Source organism: Lagenorhynchus albirostris, chromosome 7 (assembly GCF_949774975.1).
Source record: "Lagenorhynchus albirostris chromosome 7, mLagAlb1.1, whole genome shotgun sequence".
NCBI classification, from domain to species: domain Eukaryota; kingdom Metazoa; phylum Chordata; class Mammalia; order Artiodactyla; family Delphinidae; genus Lagenorhynchus; species Lagenorhynchus albirostris.
The window spans coordinates 32,185,224-32,197,582 of NC_083101.1; the positions used below are offsets into that span (position 1 = coordinate 32,185,224).

Here is a 12,359-nt window from a genome sequence, read left to right on the forward strand (position 1 = left end):
TCATAAACATTTCTCTCATTTAATACTCACAGCCTTTCTCTGAAATTTATTCACCTGATAGGGAAACTGAGGCCTGGAAGGAAGTGTCATGCCCAACATCATAAAATTGGTAGGTGACAGATCAAGGACTCCTATTTGAGTGTTCTGACTCCAATTCCAGCATGCTCCCAGATACATCCTATTGGCCTCCCAAATCCTCATTATCCAATCAGCATCCAGCTTCTCCTCTCCCTCCACCCTGCCCAGCACTGAAGGCTAGGAAGTGATTATTGAGCATTCAGGGGTTTGCAAATGCCTGACATAATAGCCAGGGGAGTGAGGAGTGGGGAGGGTGGCACAGAATTAAGTGTCTGAAGAAGTCTGGGAGTCAGTAGCAAAAACAGAGCTGCAAGAGAACAAGGCCTGTTCCCCCCGAGTGGTGAGAAGAGCACTGAACTCAAGAGTCAGGAGAAACCAGCTGGAACTGTCCCCATGTGCAACTAAATCACCTCTCTAGACTTCAGTATCCTCCTGGGCAAAATAAGGGGGAGGCTGAAGACCCTCCCACTATAAAATTCTCCTTTGGGTCTCTGAGATAATGAAGAGTGTCCCCACTCTGTGTGGTACAGAAGATGAGACCCCAGCTACTATCTTCTACAGAGCAAGCTGCCCCAAACTGCATCCACCAGCTGCCCCTGTCTATTCTGCAGCTGCAGAGCTGTGAAGAGGGCATGCACGTTGAGGTCATGCAAACATGAGTTGGCATCCTGCCTCCATCTCACTCTCTGAGTGTGTGTCCAGGGGCAGTTAACCTCCCTGAGCCTCCATTTCCTCATCTATGAAACAAGGATAATTAAACATTCAAGACGCTGTTAGTAAAAATAGCTAGTGGGTGACCAAAATTCAATGTCAGTTCTGTTTGAGTCTAGAGTCCTAGCTCTTCCTAGGAGGATTAAATGAGATACAAATACCCAGGGCCTGGCACACAGACCCTATTCCCTCAGACATCCTGGATGGACAGAAGAGGAACACAGTGAGGTGTTTGCATTTTTGAGGTCACAGATCCCTTTGCGAATCTGCTGAAAGCTCTCTCCAGAAAAATAAGCAGGAGGTAACGCCAAGTCAGGAAGTTCACAGCCCCCTCAAGCCCGTCTGGGCCTCCTGTAATGGACGTCAAGTTAAAAAGCCCTGAGAAAGTGGGTGTGAGGGTGCTAGGAAAGGCTTCTGAAATGCACAGTATAACCAGTACACCTCTCAAACCGGGAAGGGCCCGCTTAGACGCTCACTCGAGCGGGTGTCTGGGGAGGCTGGCTGCTGAGGGGAGAGGGAGCCGGAGGGGCGAGTGCTCACCTTGAAGAAGCCCTTGCAGCCCTCGCAGGTGCGCACACCGTAGTGCTGGCAGGCGGCGTTGTCCCCGCACACAGCGCACGTGCCCTCGCCCGACGCCGAGCTCCTGTTGGGCGGCGACGGCAGGCTGGGGCTCTCACCCAGCAGGTTGGATGCGGTGGGGGAGGCCGTGAGGCCGAGCGGCGGGAAGGCCAGCGCGGCCGCCCTCTTGGCCAGCGGCAGCCCATACGGGTGGCCCTCGAGCGCAGCTGCCTGGCTGCCCGCGGCGGCGGCGGCGGCGGCGGCGGCGGCGGCTCCCAGCGGCAGGCTCAGCGCGGCGGCGGCCGTCGGGTCGTATCCGAGGTGGTGGCCGCCTGCGGGGCTGGGCGCGGGCGGGTGCGGCGGCGAGGGCTTGAAGGGGAAGAGCGGGAAGCGCGCGCCTGCCACCGTGGGCACCGCCTTCATCGGCTGGTCGAGCAACGGGCCGGGTGCGATGCAGCCCTGTGCCGAGGACAGCGTGTCCTCCCACATCGCCCCTGCCTGCTGGGGGAAGCCCGGCGTGGTGGGGGTGGACGGCGGGGACTGCTTAAAGTACATGGAGGTGCTGGGCAGCACCTCGTCCTCTGGGCCGGAGGGGGGTGGAATGGATGGCTGCTGCTGGTGGTGGTGGTGGTGGTGGTGGTGGTCATGGTGGTGATGGTGGTAGCCGTGCGCGCGGCCCTCCTCCATCTTGATCAAAGGCCGGGGCCCCGACGGCTGCATCTGGTACAGGCAGGAGGGCTTGAGTTCGTAGTTGCTCGAGTAGCCCTCCATGAAGGTACTGAAGCTGGGCAGGGACGTGGTAGCCGTGGCCGTGATCTCGGTGCTGCCGAGGTCCATGGTCAGCTTGGAGTAATCAGGATTCATGATCTCCGTGGTGTATTCCGAGCCATATGTCTGTGCTGCATAACTGGAACCTGGCGGTGAAGGGCTATACTGGGCTTGCACACAGGGCATATCTGCAAGGGAGAGGAAAAAGGTCTCTCAGAAGCAAGTCGGCACTCTTGCTAGCTAATAGGTAGCAATGGACTTGTCGCTCTCCAATATGGGAAATAGAGAGGAAGTGACATTCTTTTCACCTTCTAGTATCATAGACTTAGAGTCCGTCCTTCCTTCCTCCCTCCCTCCCTTCCTTCCTTCTTTCCTTCCTTCCTCCCTTCCTTCCTTCCTTCTTCCCCTGGGAAGAAAGTTGAATCCCTGACAAACTGCCAAAGGGGCCACAGGTTGCCAAAACCCAGCCTCCTGAGGATTTCTGTGCTCACCTTCCCTCCCTTGCCCTGTCCTCCACTATATCTGTGAATTTTGATGTCTTCCCTCATAAGCCCAGTCGTGTTTTTAAAAGTGGTTTTGAGCCCTAGAGATTAAATGAAGTGACCTCGGCCACAAATTGGGAGGACAAGAAGAAATCCAGTGAATGCTGTGTTGGTTTCTTTTGGGTGAAAGAGACTACTCATCCCCCAAGTCACACGCTTTGATTTGTAAACCTATGAGTTAGTAAAAGAAAGAAAAGAAAAAAAAGGTGTCCTACATGGGACTTACTGGCCCAGTGACATTCTAACATTTTATCAGTGCCAACTGAGGCTACCCACACACATTGTGGCTGCTTTCGCCCACCCTCTCCCTACTCCTCCAAGAAAGGCTAGCAGCCTGCTCAAACTGGACCCCTGTTGATGATTTCAGCCAGCTAGGTGGTGAGGTAGGAACGTAGGTCCAGGAAATGGACTCGGGGGAGTTTGCACCATCTGCAAAGAAAAAGATCAGCAGCTGCAACAGAACACCCACCAAACCTGCTCTCTGCCATGTATGCTATATATATATGTGTGTGTGTGTGTGTGTGTGTGTATTTTTCCCCCCATTCTAAGAAATAAAATATATCAGTGGCTGCTTTATAACAGTAGTTTACAGTTGTCATAATAGGTTAGTTATCTACATATTTTCTTATGACAGAAGAATTAGTACCCCTAGAAAAGAAAGCAGTTTCTTAATAGGTTTAGTTTCTCTCAGCCCCCAAAGCAATGATATCTGGAGTGCTTACTATTGTTCAGAGAGGTTGAACTGGATGAGAAAGCCCTAAGAAATATTGGATCTAGTGGATAATTTATCTAATTATTTCCCTTTCTTTATGGCTAAATATAAATAGTAAACTGGGCAGTTTCTGGTGGTTGGTTTTTCTGAGCCAAAGGAAAACCACATGCTTAACGTGGCTTTGGAGTCTATGGTGTAAAAGGTGTGACTAATAGAAAAGTGAATACTTAACATCTCCTTTGACATCTTTCTCTTACCCACATTTCCAAATCTGATTGAGTCATACATGTATGGGATGAAATCTTGACTTGTAGAAAGGTGTTGAAGGCCTGGTGGAAGAAGCAGTGATGAGGAGAGGCCAGTTCAAGCCTTTATTTTCCGAGCGCCCTACAAACACTCATTAGTTTGAAGTTAAAAGAGCACTTATCCTGCTGTCCAGTTGTTGGGGTAAAATGAAAGGCTAGTCATTTAAAAGAAAGAACACTGCCTGATGTTTCATTTGTTCTCCTCCCTTGAATTTCTCCATGAGTCTTTTCTATCATTCTTCTTTGCCAATCCCTACCTATTGCTCTTCTTTTTGTCTTTCTGAGGTTTCCAGATAGAAGATGAGCTTGCTGGGACTGAGTTCTATTTATCTGCATCTCTTTGGCCAGGCACCTGGTATCCCTTTACCAAATGCATAAAGAGGTATTACAAGCCAAACCTGCAATCCTTTCTTTTGCCCAAATCAAATTTACTCCTTGGTTTTCAGCTCAAATGCTTTCTCTCTTTCCCTTTGAGCTTCAATAATCCAAATGTCTGCACCCAAATGATTTGCGTTTTATACAAACAAAAATGCTTTGCATTGTTCGAAATGATCCCATAACTTAAATGCATTAGCATTAAAAATAGAGCAAATATGAAGACATTAAAATGTATAAAAGATCCAAATCTGTTGGTGTATTTGCATTTTTCTCAGGAAAAATATCTTTGAGCAATACGATTAATTTAATTTGGCTGTTCCACTAGGTAGCAACAGGGTGTGGTATCCAGAGGAGATTCGTGCAAGGAAGCCACCTGTGCCGTGAAATTCGCGGCCAGCAGTCACTCGCTGTCCTGGCGCTGGGCAAGTCGACCAGCCTGCTTGCTGGGTATGTGGCTCCCCCACCCACATATCCCAGCCCGGGAGGAATAAGGGGTCGTGCCTTCAGACCTACCTGGAGGATATCTTGCGCGCTGAATGGTGGGGCTGGGGGTCTCTCCAGCGGAGGCTGAGAGTGGAGGAGGCGGGGACTTCCGGCGGGGCGAAGCGGCGGAGGTGCTGCCCGGCTCCGCTGAGGGTCCAGTCTCAGGGCTGGGGCTTGCCGGGCTGCGCTCTTCCGCAGTGGGCTCTGCGGGCACCAGGAGAGAAGACAAAGGTCACAGTGAGACCACGCTGGGTCACCGCGGCCTGGACTGGGCGTACGGCGGTGAGGGTTGAATAGATCTCTAGAAATGCATTAATTACAAAAGAATTAGAAGGGTAAGAAAGCAGTGCTTAAGGTGACCGGAGTCCCCGGGCAGCAAGCATCACAGCGCCTTGGGGGAGCCGAGGAAAGGCTGCCCGCGCTCACCGCGGTTTTGTGGTTCCCGAACCGAGGCTAAAAAAACGCGCAGCCAGTCGTCGCCCAGAAATTAATCTATCTGCCCCCACAATTGGTTCCAAGCTAACGATGTCATGAAAACCGAAGAATGGAGAACACTTGAGGAAGGAGTTCCGCCCGAATCGGAGTCTGTGAGTGTGCACGAGCGGAAAATATTTTCCAACTTCACCCGCCCCCACCCCTCAAATACAAATTTTACACGTTGCATAGGAAAGGCACAGGGTACGGAACGAATGCATGAATGCCCCGAGGAATTAAGAAAGTCTGCGCTTTTCATTCTAAATGCTAATGGAGCTTCGCCTCTATTAGCCGCGAGTTTCGGGGGCCAGGGGTCAAGCAAACAAAAGGACACAGTGGAAATAGGCCGGCGCTGGAAACGAGGCACAAGGCGGTTGGCGTTTGCCGCTGGTGGTGAGAGGGGAGGGAGGCCCCCTGCGCCCAGCGGGCGGTATCCCAGAGGGTGGGCGACTTCGAGGCTCGGGGCCATCCGGCGACCCGGAGGGGGGCACATTCCGGAGGGCGCCGAGAGCGGCTCTGGGGTGAGCGTCTCTGCGCAAAGCCTTAGCGAAACTTTGTAGCTAGAAGCTCATTTCGGCGGGCCTCGGGTAAGGATCCCACGGCCCCAAACTCCGGCCTATAGCGCCCCCTTTGCCCGCACCCACTCGCAGCTTAACGGATGGGAACGGGGACTCGAAAAATAAAAAACCCCAAACTACCAAAATTCCAAAAACCTCGGGGGTGCGCGGGCCGCGGGTGTCGGATAAGTTTCGTCTCCCGCCGCCCCTGGGCTTGCCTGAAAGGAAAGAGGGTATCGGAGCCCCCAGATCCGGGGAGCCCTCGACGGCCAGGAAATGGGGGATTCCCTTGCCATCCCCAACCCCAGCCCCAGCTGATACTACAGAAAGCCTGCGCTCGCCCTAGCGCAGTCAAGGGCGGATCTTCCCACGGCTGTAGCTTGCGCTTCCCGTCCCTCCCGCATCTTCAGTGGGAGTCTCTGGCAACCTCCCACCACCTCCTCCAGGTGCCCGCATTCCCGCCCTTCACCGCGGCCTTTCAAGCGGAGTCTTTCTCCAAGGATAGGCCTCTGACTGGGGTGGGCGAGGGTAGCGTCTTCCCAAGGAAGGGGCTCCCCTCGAGCGCCCGGCGTTCACGGGGAAGAGCCACACCGCACTTCCTACAGCCGCCGAGCCGAGCGCCCCTCGGCTCTCTCCGCCCCCCCGGTACCCCCCCCGCCCCGAAACGACCGGTTACCTAGGCAAAGCCTCAGAGCCTGGAAACACGTTGCTCCGCTCCCGCTCGCGGCCGCCGCGGCCGGGAGCACGGAGCCTCGGGGTTGTAAATTAGGAAGAAATAACTACCTCTGTCAAAGCCCCTTTCTTTCTCGTGGGCAGACGAAAGGAACACCCCCGTGTTCCCCTCCCCGTGGTGAAGTGTGTGAAGGAAACCGTGAAACGCACCATTGTGACCGGGGCTCCTCCACGGAGTTTCCAACCCTGGGGAGCGGGGGCGGAGGTTGGGCGGGGGCAGGAGGAGTGGAGAAGAGACCGACAGAAAGGCAAAGACAGAGATTCTCAGAAAGACAGAGGGAGAGGAGACAAACCGCGGGGGAGAATTTCTGCGAGCGCACGGTCCCAGGGAAGCGGGGGTGGGGGTGGGGGGGTGGGGGTGCGGGGGCAGGGAGCGGGTGTGGAGGCTGCTGTGGCCTAAGAGGTCTTTGATATTCACATTACGAGCGTCTTGCTCGGATAAGAGAACTCGAATAAACTCAAACTTCATTCATTGTGCTCAGCAGCCGCGTTAGGCAGCTGTTCCTTTCCCTAGCTCAGTTCTATAAAATATTTCTCCGTCGTGGGAAAAGAAGATTCAGGATTGGATTCGCGATGAAATGACTGAAGGGCGCCCTGTACCTCTCTCCTGGCACCCTAGGGCTCTGGGATAATAGCCCGAGATTTCTGATTACCCAACTCCTTGCAGCTCTTCCCTCTGGAGAATCCGTGGGCATAATAAATAAATGACAATCTCCAAGAACGTTCTTTGGAACGAAGGGACAAATGCTTTCTCCCTCACGACTGACCCAAGCTTCCAACAGGTTCGAGAGGTGCCTTTGGAAGTCAGCCTCCGCAGGCTGCGCCCGCTTGACCGCTCTCCTCTCACCACCGAGAACTTTCATTTCTATGAAGAGTAAAACACTACGAGCAACTTCTCCAAAAGCGCGAGTTCTGTCAGTTAAGAGTAAAACACGCCTCTCCCATACCGACTCAAGGCCCGGAGGAGAGGGACACCGTTCCCACGCGTGTCGGGGCACTGGGGTCGGCAATTACACCCGATTACCTCCGAAGGGAAAAGTGTAAACGGGCAAGTCGGCGACGCCAGGCAGACGTGCCTGGTGGAGCCCCAGGCTCATTTCAATACAATAAGCCACATTCCTACAATTACGCCCTCTTTCCTGAGATCCTCGGAGCGCCGCTGCAAACTCCGGCCGCTGCTGACCAGGCCCCTTCCCTCCCAAGCTTCCTCCCAGTCAACCGTCTCGGAGTCACCATTAGGCATATTAACTTGGACCCACCGGAGCCCCTATTTTCAATCCTAGTTAAAAGGCAGGAAAATAACTGCCGTTCATCACCGGAGCTGCAACTCCCTGCCGCTGCCGCCGCCTAGAGCATCATTACCATGACAACTAGAGCCGAAATACCCTGAATTACATCGCTGGAGCTGCTACTGCACAAATCCCGGTCCTCCTCTTTGTTAGAGGCTTTTCGCCTCTTTGGGTAGGGAGAGGAATCCCACAAGCTCCAGAGATCCCCGCAGGCCCGCTACGGGGGAAAAGTTTCAGATCAGAACCCACCGGCGACTCCGAGAGCAAAGCCTGAGCGAGGAGGCGATGGGGGAAAACCCCACACTCAAAGTTGTCAATTTCAGAAGCTAAGCTTCCCAGCGCGCCAACTTTTTAGCAAGTCCCCCTATTAACTGAGTGAATCTCATACGTACTTGAGTGCTGTGGCGGTTCCGTCTTTAGAGCGAGTTTCTAGAAAGCTGCCCCGAAATCTGCACTGGGGGCGGCGGGGGGGGTGGGAGTCACAGTTGCTGTCCCGGAAGGGCTGCGGTGTAGAAGTCCAGCGGCTCCCAGAGGCAGTGAGCTGCTGGCAGGGGATGCTGCGATCCCGATTCATGGGAGAGCGCCGCCGAGGGGTTCCGCGGGCGTCCTGGCTCGGGCCGCGACCAGGGGGTAGGATGCCGCTTCTGTTCCCACCTCCACAGCCACCGCCGGCGCTGTCAGCGTTGCAAAGTGAGACCGGGAGGGGCGTCCGCCTGCCGCGCAGCGCTGCACCCGCGAGGGCGCAGGGTGAGAGGGGTGTGAGCGCGCGGGAGAGAGTGGAGTGTGTGTGAGGAGCGTGTGTGCGCGCGTGTGTCTGTGTGTGCGAGTGAGGGAGCGGGTGTGAGCTTGTCTGTGTGTGGGGAGCGGAGGAGGAGCAGGAGCTGGAGGGGTGGGGGGCGGGAGGCAGGAGACTCCGCTCTCCCGGCTGCGCGTTCGCTCTCTCTCTCGGCACGTCATTTATGCCACAGGAGCCCTAGCGGCCTCTCCATAGAGTGCCTGGAATGCGAGACGTCAATGTGACGCCATGGGACGCTACGTCACCCTCCTCCTCCCTCCCCTGGCCCAGCCGGTTCCGCGTGTGCGAGGGAGGGGGTGTGTGTGCATGTGTGCGCGCGCGCGCGCGCGTTCCCCGGCCATTTGCCGGGTAGCGCAATGGAAACTATGCCGCGCGGCCAGTCCCGGCCCGGGGGCCTTTCGGACCCGCGCTGCCAACCCGTTTGCAACCGCGCTGTTTGCCCGGGCGCTATTCTGTAAGAGGGTGCAGCGGCCCGCCCGCGGGTCAGGCGGGACCGCCCAGCTGTCAGACTCGGGTGGAGTAGAGTTGGAGGAGTGCTACTGGCGCGCCTCCGAGGCTGCCCCGAGGCAGGGAGCCAGGGCGAGGGGGTAAGAGAGAGGACAGCTCTTCCGAAAGGGAAGGCTCAGCCAGCCAGCTTCTCCGAGTGACCTGGCAGCGGGTGCAGGAGTCAGGCACCAGTCCGAAGACTCCCGAGGTGCTGCTCTTTCCCCAAGCAACAGTTCTAAAGCTGTTTACGTCTCTCTGGCTCCCTGCGCCTAGGCTAATCTCTCTCCTCCTCCCATCATTTGCTGGGTGCGTGTTTTGCACAGGGATACCGATGGCTCTGGGAAGATAAGGTTTTATTTCTTTACACTTAAATGTGGGTTTCCTAACTGGACTTTATAACCCAACTAAGTGCACATCCGTCATCCGCGCGCGCTGCAGCAGAAGCTACTTATTGTGTGTAAAACAAACACACGTGTTGAACAGCTGAGCGGGTCTGACTTGCAAATCACCCCCCTCCCATCAGAAATGTAACTCTCAGCTCGCACTTTCACTTTTTGATGGTTGTAGACGGGCCTACCCTCCCACCTCCCAAATTAAACATTTCGAAATCAGTCAACAGGATTTATTAGTCAGTCCCTCGCTACGGGATTTGCTCTGGTCTCCTGGGACACATTTGTTATGAAATGGTGAGCTGAAAGCCTGGGCGATTCTGTTAGGGAGAGCAATTTCTTCCTGGAAGTGATGAATTTAAGTGTGAATTTCTTGCTGAAAACAAAAACAAAATTTTATCAGAATTAAAGTCTCCTAGTTCCAAAGGTTGCAGCTGGGTGAAAACAACCTCTTTTAAAAATGATTTTTTTGAGAAGGAGAAAGTATTTGAGTGAAACAATGCAGACAGACATGGTCCCCATGTGGTCCGCTTGAATCAGACGTGACATTTATGTCTTTGACCTGTTACAATCTTTGCGTGTGTGTGTGGGGCGGAGCACACAACTCAGAATTGAAGGTTCGAGCTACCACAAGAAACTTGGAAACAAAACTAGAATTATACATATGCTATGGGTATATTTCTTCGCCTCCACTTCCGCTTCAGACAGGGTGGTGTGGAGAAGACCTGGAAGGGTACTACGAAAGTTGACCTAGCGGACAGGAACAGTGCCTCTGCACTGCCACGGGTTCCAATCCAGTCTCACAAAGAAGGAGGGCGCTGCTACATTGCATCCATTCAAAGGCGGGCGGGTGGGGGTAGCAGGACCTGGAGCCGCGCGGCACTGACGCACGCGAGGCGCGTGATTGACGCAGGCAATGTTACTAAATTCGGCGGTTGGCCGGGCCCCGCCGCCGCCGCGCGCGGCAGATAGCGGAGTAGGTTCCCCTCGATCACCCCCGCCCCTTCTCCATTCAGAGCAGCTCTCGGCCGGGCCGGGCGGGGCGGGGCGGGGCGGGGCGGGGTGCGCGCGGCCGCGCCGGGATCCGGCCGCACCAAATATAGTCGGGCCTGGCTATTTTTAGCCGGGCCTAGGGCGCCAGCTCGCCGCGTGAGGGGGCGCCCAGACCCCGCGGGGAGTGCGGAGGGGGCGGGGGCGGAGTCGCCATCTTGGACTCGGCTCGACCCAGTCTGGTGACCGGCGACGCTGGGCCGGGCTCGGCGCAGGGGGTCGGGGTGAGTGGGTGTGAGCTGTGGGATAGAGTGGGACGCGCGGGCTGTGACTTGAGCGGACGGCGAGTCAGGGCGCGGCGCCTGCCCTCAGTGGTGGCGCGGGGGAGGGCCCGGGACGCGCGGCCCACGGGGCGTGCGCGGGTGTGGGACGGGGATCCCCGCCAGCCGGCAGGCCCGGCCGTCCAGCCACCCCGCGGCCCGGCCAGCCCCGAGTCGTGTGGGGGCGGAGCCGCCCGCGGCCACCACTTCCTGAGAGCCGGGGATACCCCTCCCGGACGTCACGGAGGAGCCGAGGCGGCGGTGGCGGCCCGGGGCTCATCTTGCACTTGCATCACGGGTGCAGCAGCAGTTGCTCTGCTCCTTTGTGGCTTTTTCCCCTGTTGAGTAACTGCTTTGTTAAATGAAAATACCATGACGGGCCAGTGTGATCACCAGCTCCAGACCTCAAAGAAAGTGAAGCTGTCAGGCAAGAAGAGGGAGACTCCCCTAGCCGGCTGCGATGGTATCTGGTGGGTGGATGTGTAGAGAAGCACTTGACAGTTTCCACGTATTACTTCTTGCCTAACTTTTCACCCCCAAGAAGGTTTAAAAATACTTTTATTTCCATGCTGTAAAAATTTCTTATGTCCTGCACCCCACCCATTCCCCCTTCAATTTGAAATCGCGTGCAGAACTGGAATCACTGAAAAGAACAGTTATTAGGTACAGTTTTTAGGAAACAGAACACCTTTCAGTGAATTTGTTGAGTAAACTACATTTTTAAATGTTAGTATGTAAAAGATCCTTGCCCACTGAAGGTACTTATAAAGCTTCTAGCTAAGTTTGTTTATATGAATTGGGTTTCCTCAGTGACCGTTTCAAACCGGTTTCCTTATTTATGTTACATTAAAAAAAAAATTCCATCCCTGTCTGAATATCTCCAGGTAAAGCATTTCTCCCTTTGACTCTTTGAGTGAATGTGACTTTCTGGACGTTTATGTTGATTGTATGCTACCCTCGCCTCTTTTTCCCCTCCTCTGCCTTTTACGTCCTTTTCTTCCTGAGTATCGGGTTCCTTGACTACTGTGAGGCTGAGGGCTGTTGTCTGATTGCACTGAGCCAATCAGCTGGCTTAGTACTCCTCTGGGTAGGAAGCTGGACTGACTGTTGGAGAGGTTCCAGTGGTCACTGATAAGTGGCAACATTTTTGCACTCAAATGGAAAGTCATGGAAGCAGAGACAAGGCTCTCTTACAAACTGGGACACCATCCTCTGCTTAAACCTAGGGCTGTAGTCATATGCAGTTCTTTAGGTGACCTCAAACCAAGTGAATCGTTCTCTTTTTCAAATTAATATCTATTGTTCTATACTGTTTCAAAAGTCTGATTTACTAAAAGTCAGGCATAATTTTCTGTAAGGCTTATGTAATATGACCATTTCAGTAATATAAAATACCTTTTTGATGACAAATGAAACAATACTTTATAATTAAATCTCTTCTTTTGGGAAATCAAATAGAATAAGACTATCTTAATCTGTGAAATGTGGAAAACTTAACCTGGTTTGGTCCTTTTTCTAGAAGAGGGACATTCATGTGTGGCCTAGTTTACACCCAAAGCAAAGAAAGCAGTTAGTTTCTGCTTTCATGATACTTATGGCAGCCAATCTGTTAAAAATTCTTTCTATGAAGTAGCTATTACAGATTCACTTGATAATTATCTTTCATTTTGTTTTGGTTTTGTAGGTGTAGTCTGTCTGCAAGAAAGAGAGTGCTCTTTCTCTTGGAAAATAAAATATAAATTTGGGGGAAATTTATTGTGTGTGATATAAAGCAGTTACTTTAACAAAATG

General features: G+C 53.8%; 1 protein-coding gene and 1 long non-coding RNA gene across 3 annotated transcripts in view; one reads left to right on the top strand and one right to left on the bottom strand.

Moving 5' to 3' along the window:
* Window positions 1–8,413, bottom strand: part of NR4A3 (nuclear receptor subfamily 4 group A member 3) — a 39,641-nt gene extending 31,228 nt beyond the window's left edge. The window contains exons 1-3 of one of the 2 annotated variants that reach the window (XM_060154749.1): window positions 7,980–8,413; window positions 4,566–4,739; window positions 1,330–2,303 (exon numbers count right to left, since the gene is read on the bottom strand). In XM_060154749.1, coding sequence (XP_060010732.1) covers window positions 1,330–2,301 — 972 coding nt within the window. In that variant the 5' untranslated portion in view covers window positions 2,302–2,303; window positions 4,566–4,739; window positions 7,980–8,413. Of the gene's footprint in view, window positions 1–1,329; window positions 2,339–4,565; window positions 4,740–7,979 lie in introns of those variants that run through there. The other variant, XM_060154750.1, reaches the window with a different exon arrangement.
* Window positions 8,414–10,461: 2,048 nt separating this feature from the next.
* LOC132523488 (uncharacterized) overlaps window positions 10,462–12,359 on the top strand; it is a 324,435-nt gene continuing 322,537 nt past the window's right edge. Inside the window, exon 1 of the long non-coding RNA XR_009541536.1 lies at window positions 10,462–10,532. This is a non-coding gene — a long non-coding RNA (uncharacterized LOC132523488). The remainder of the gene's footprint in view (window positions 10,533–12,359) is intronic.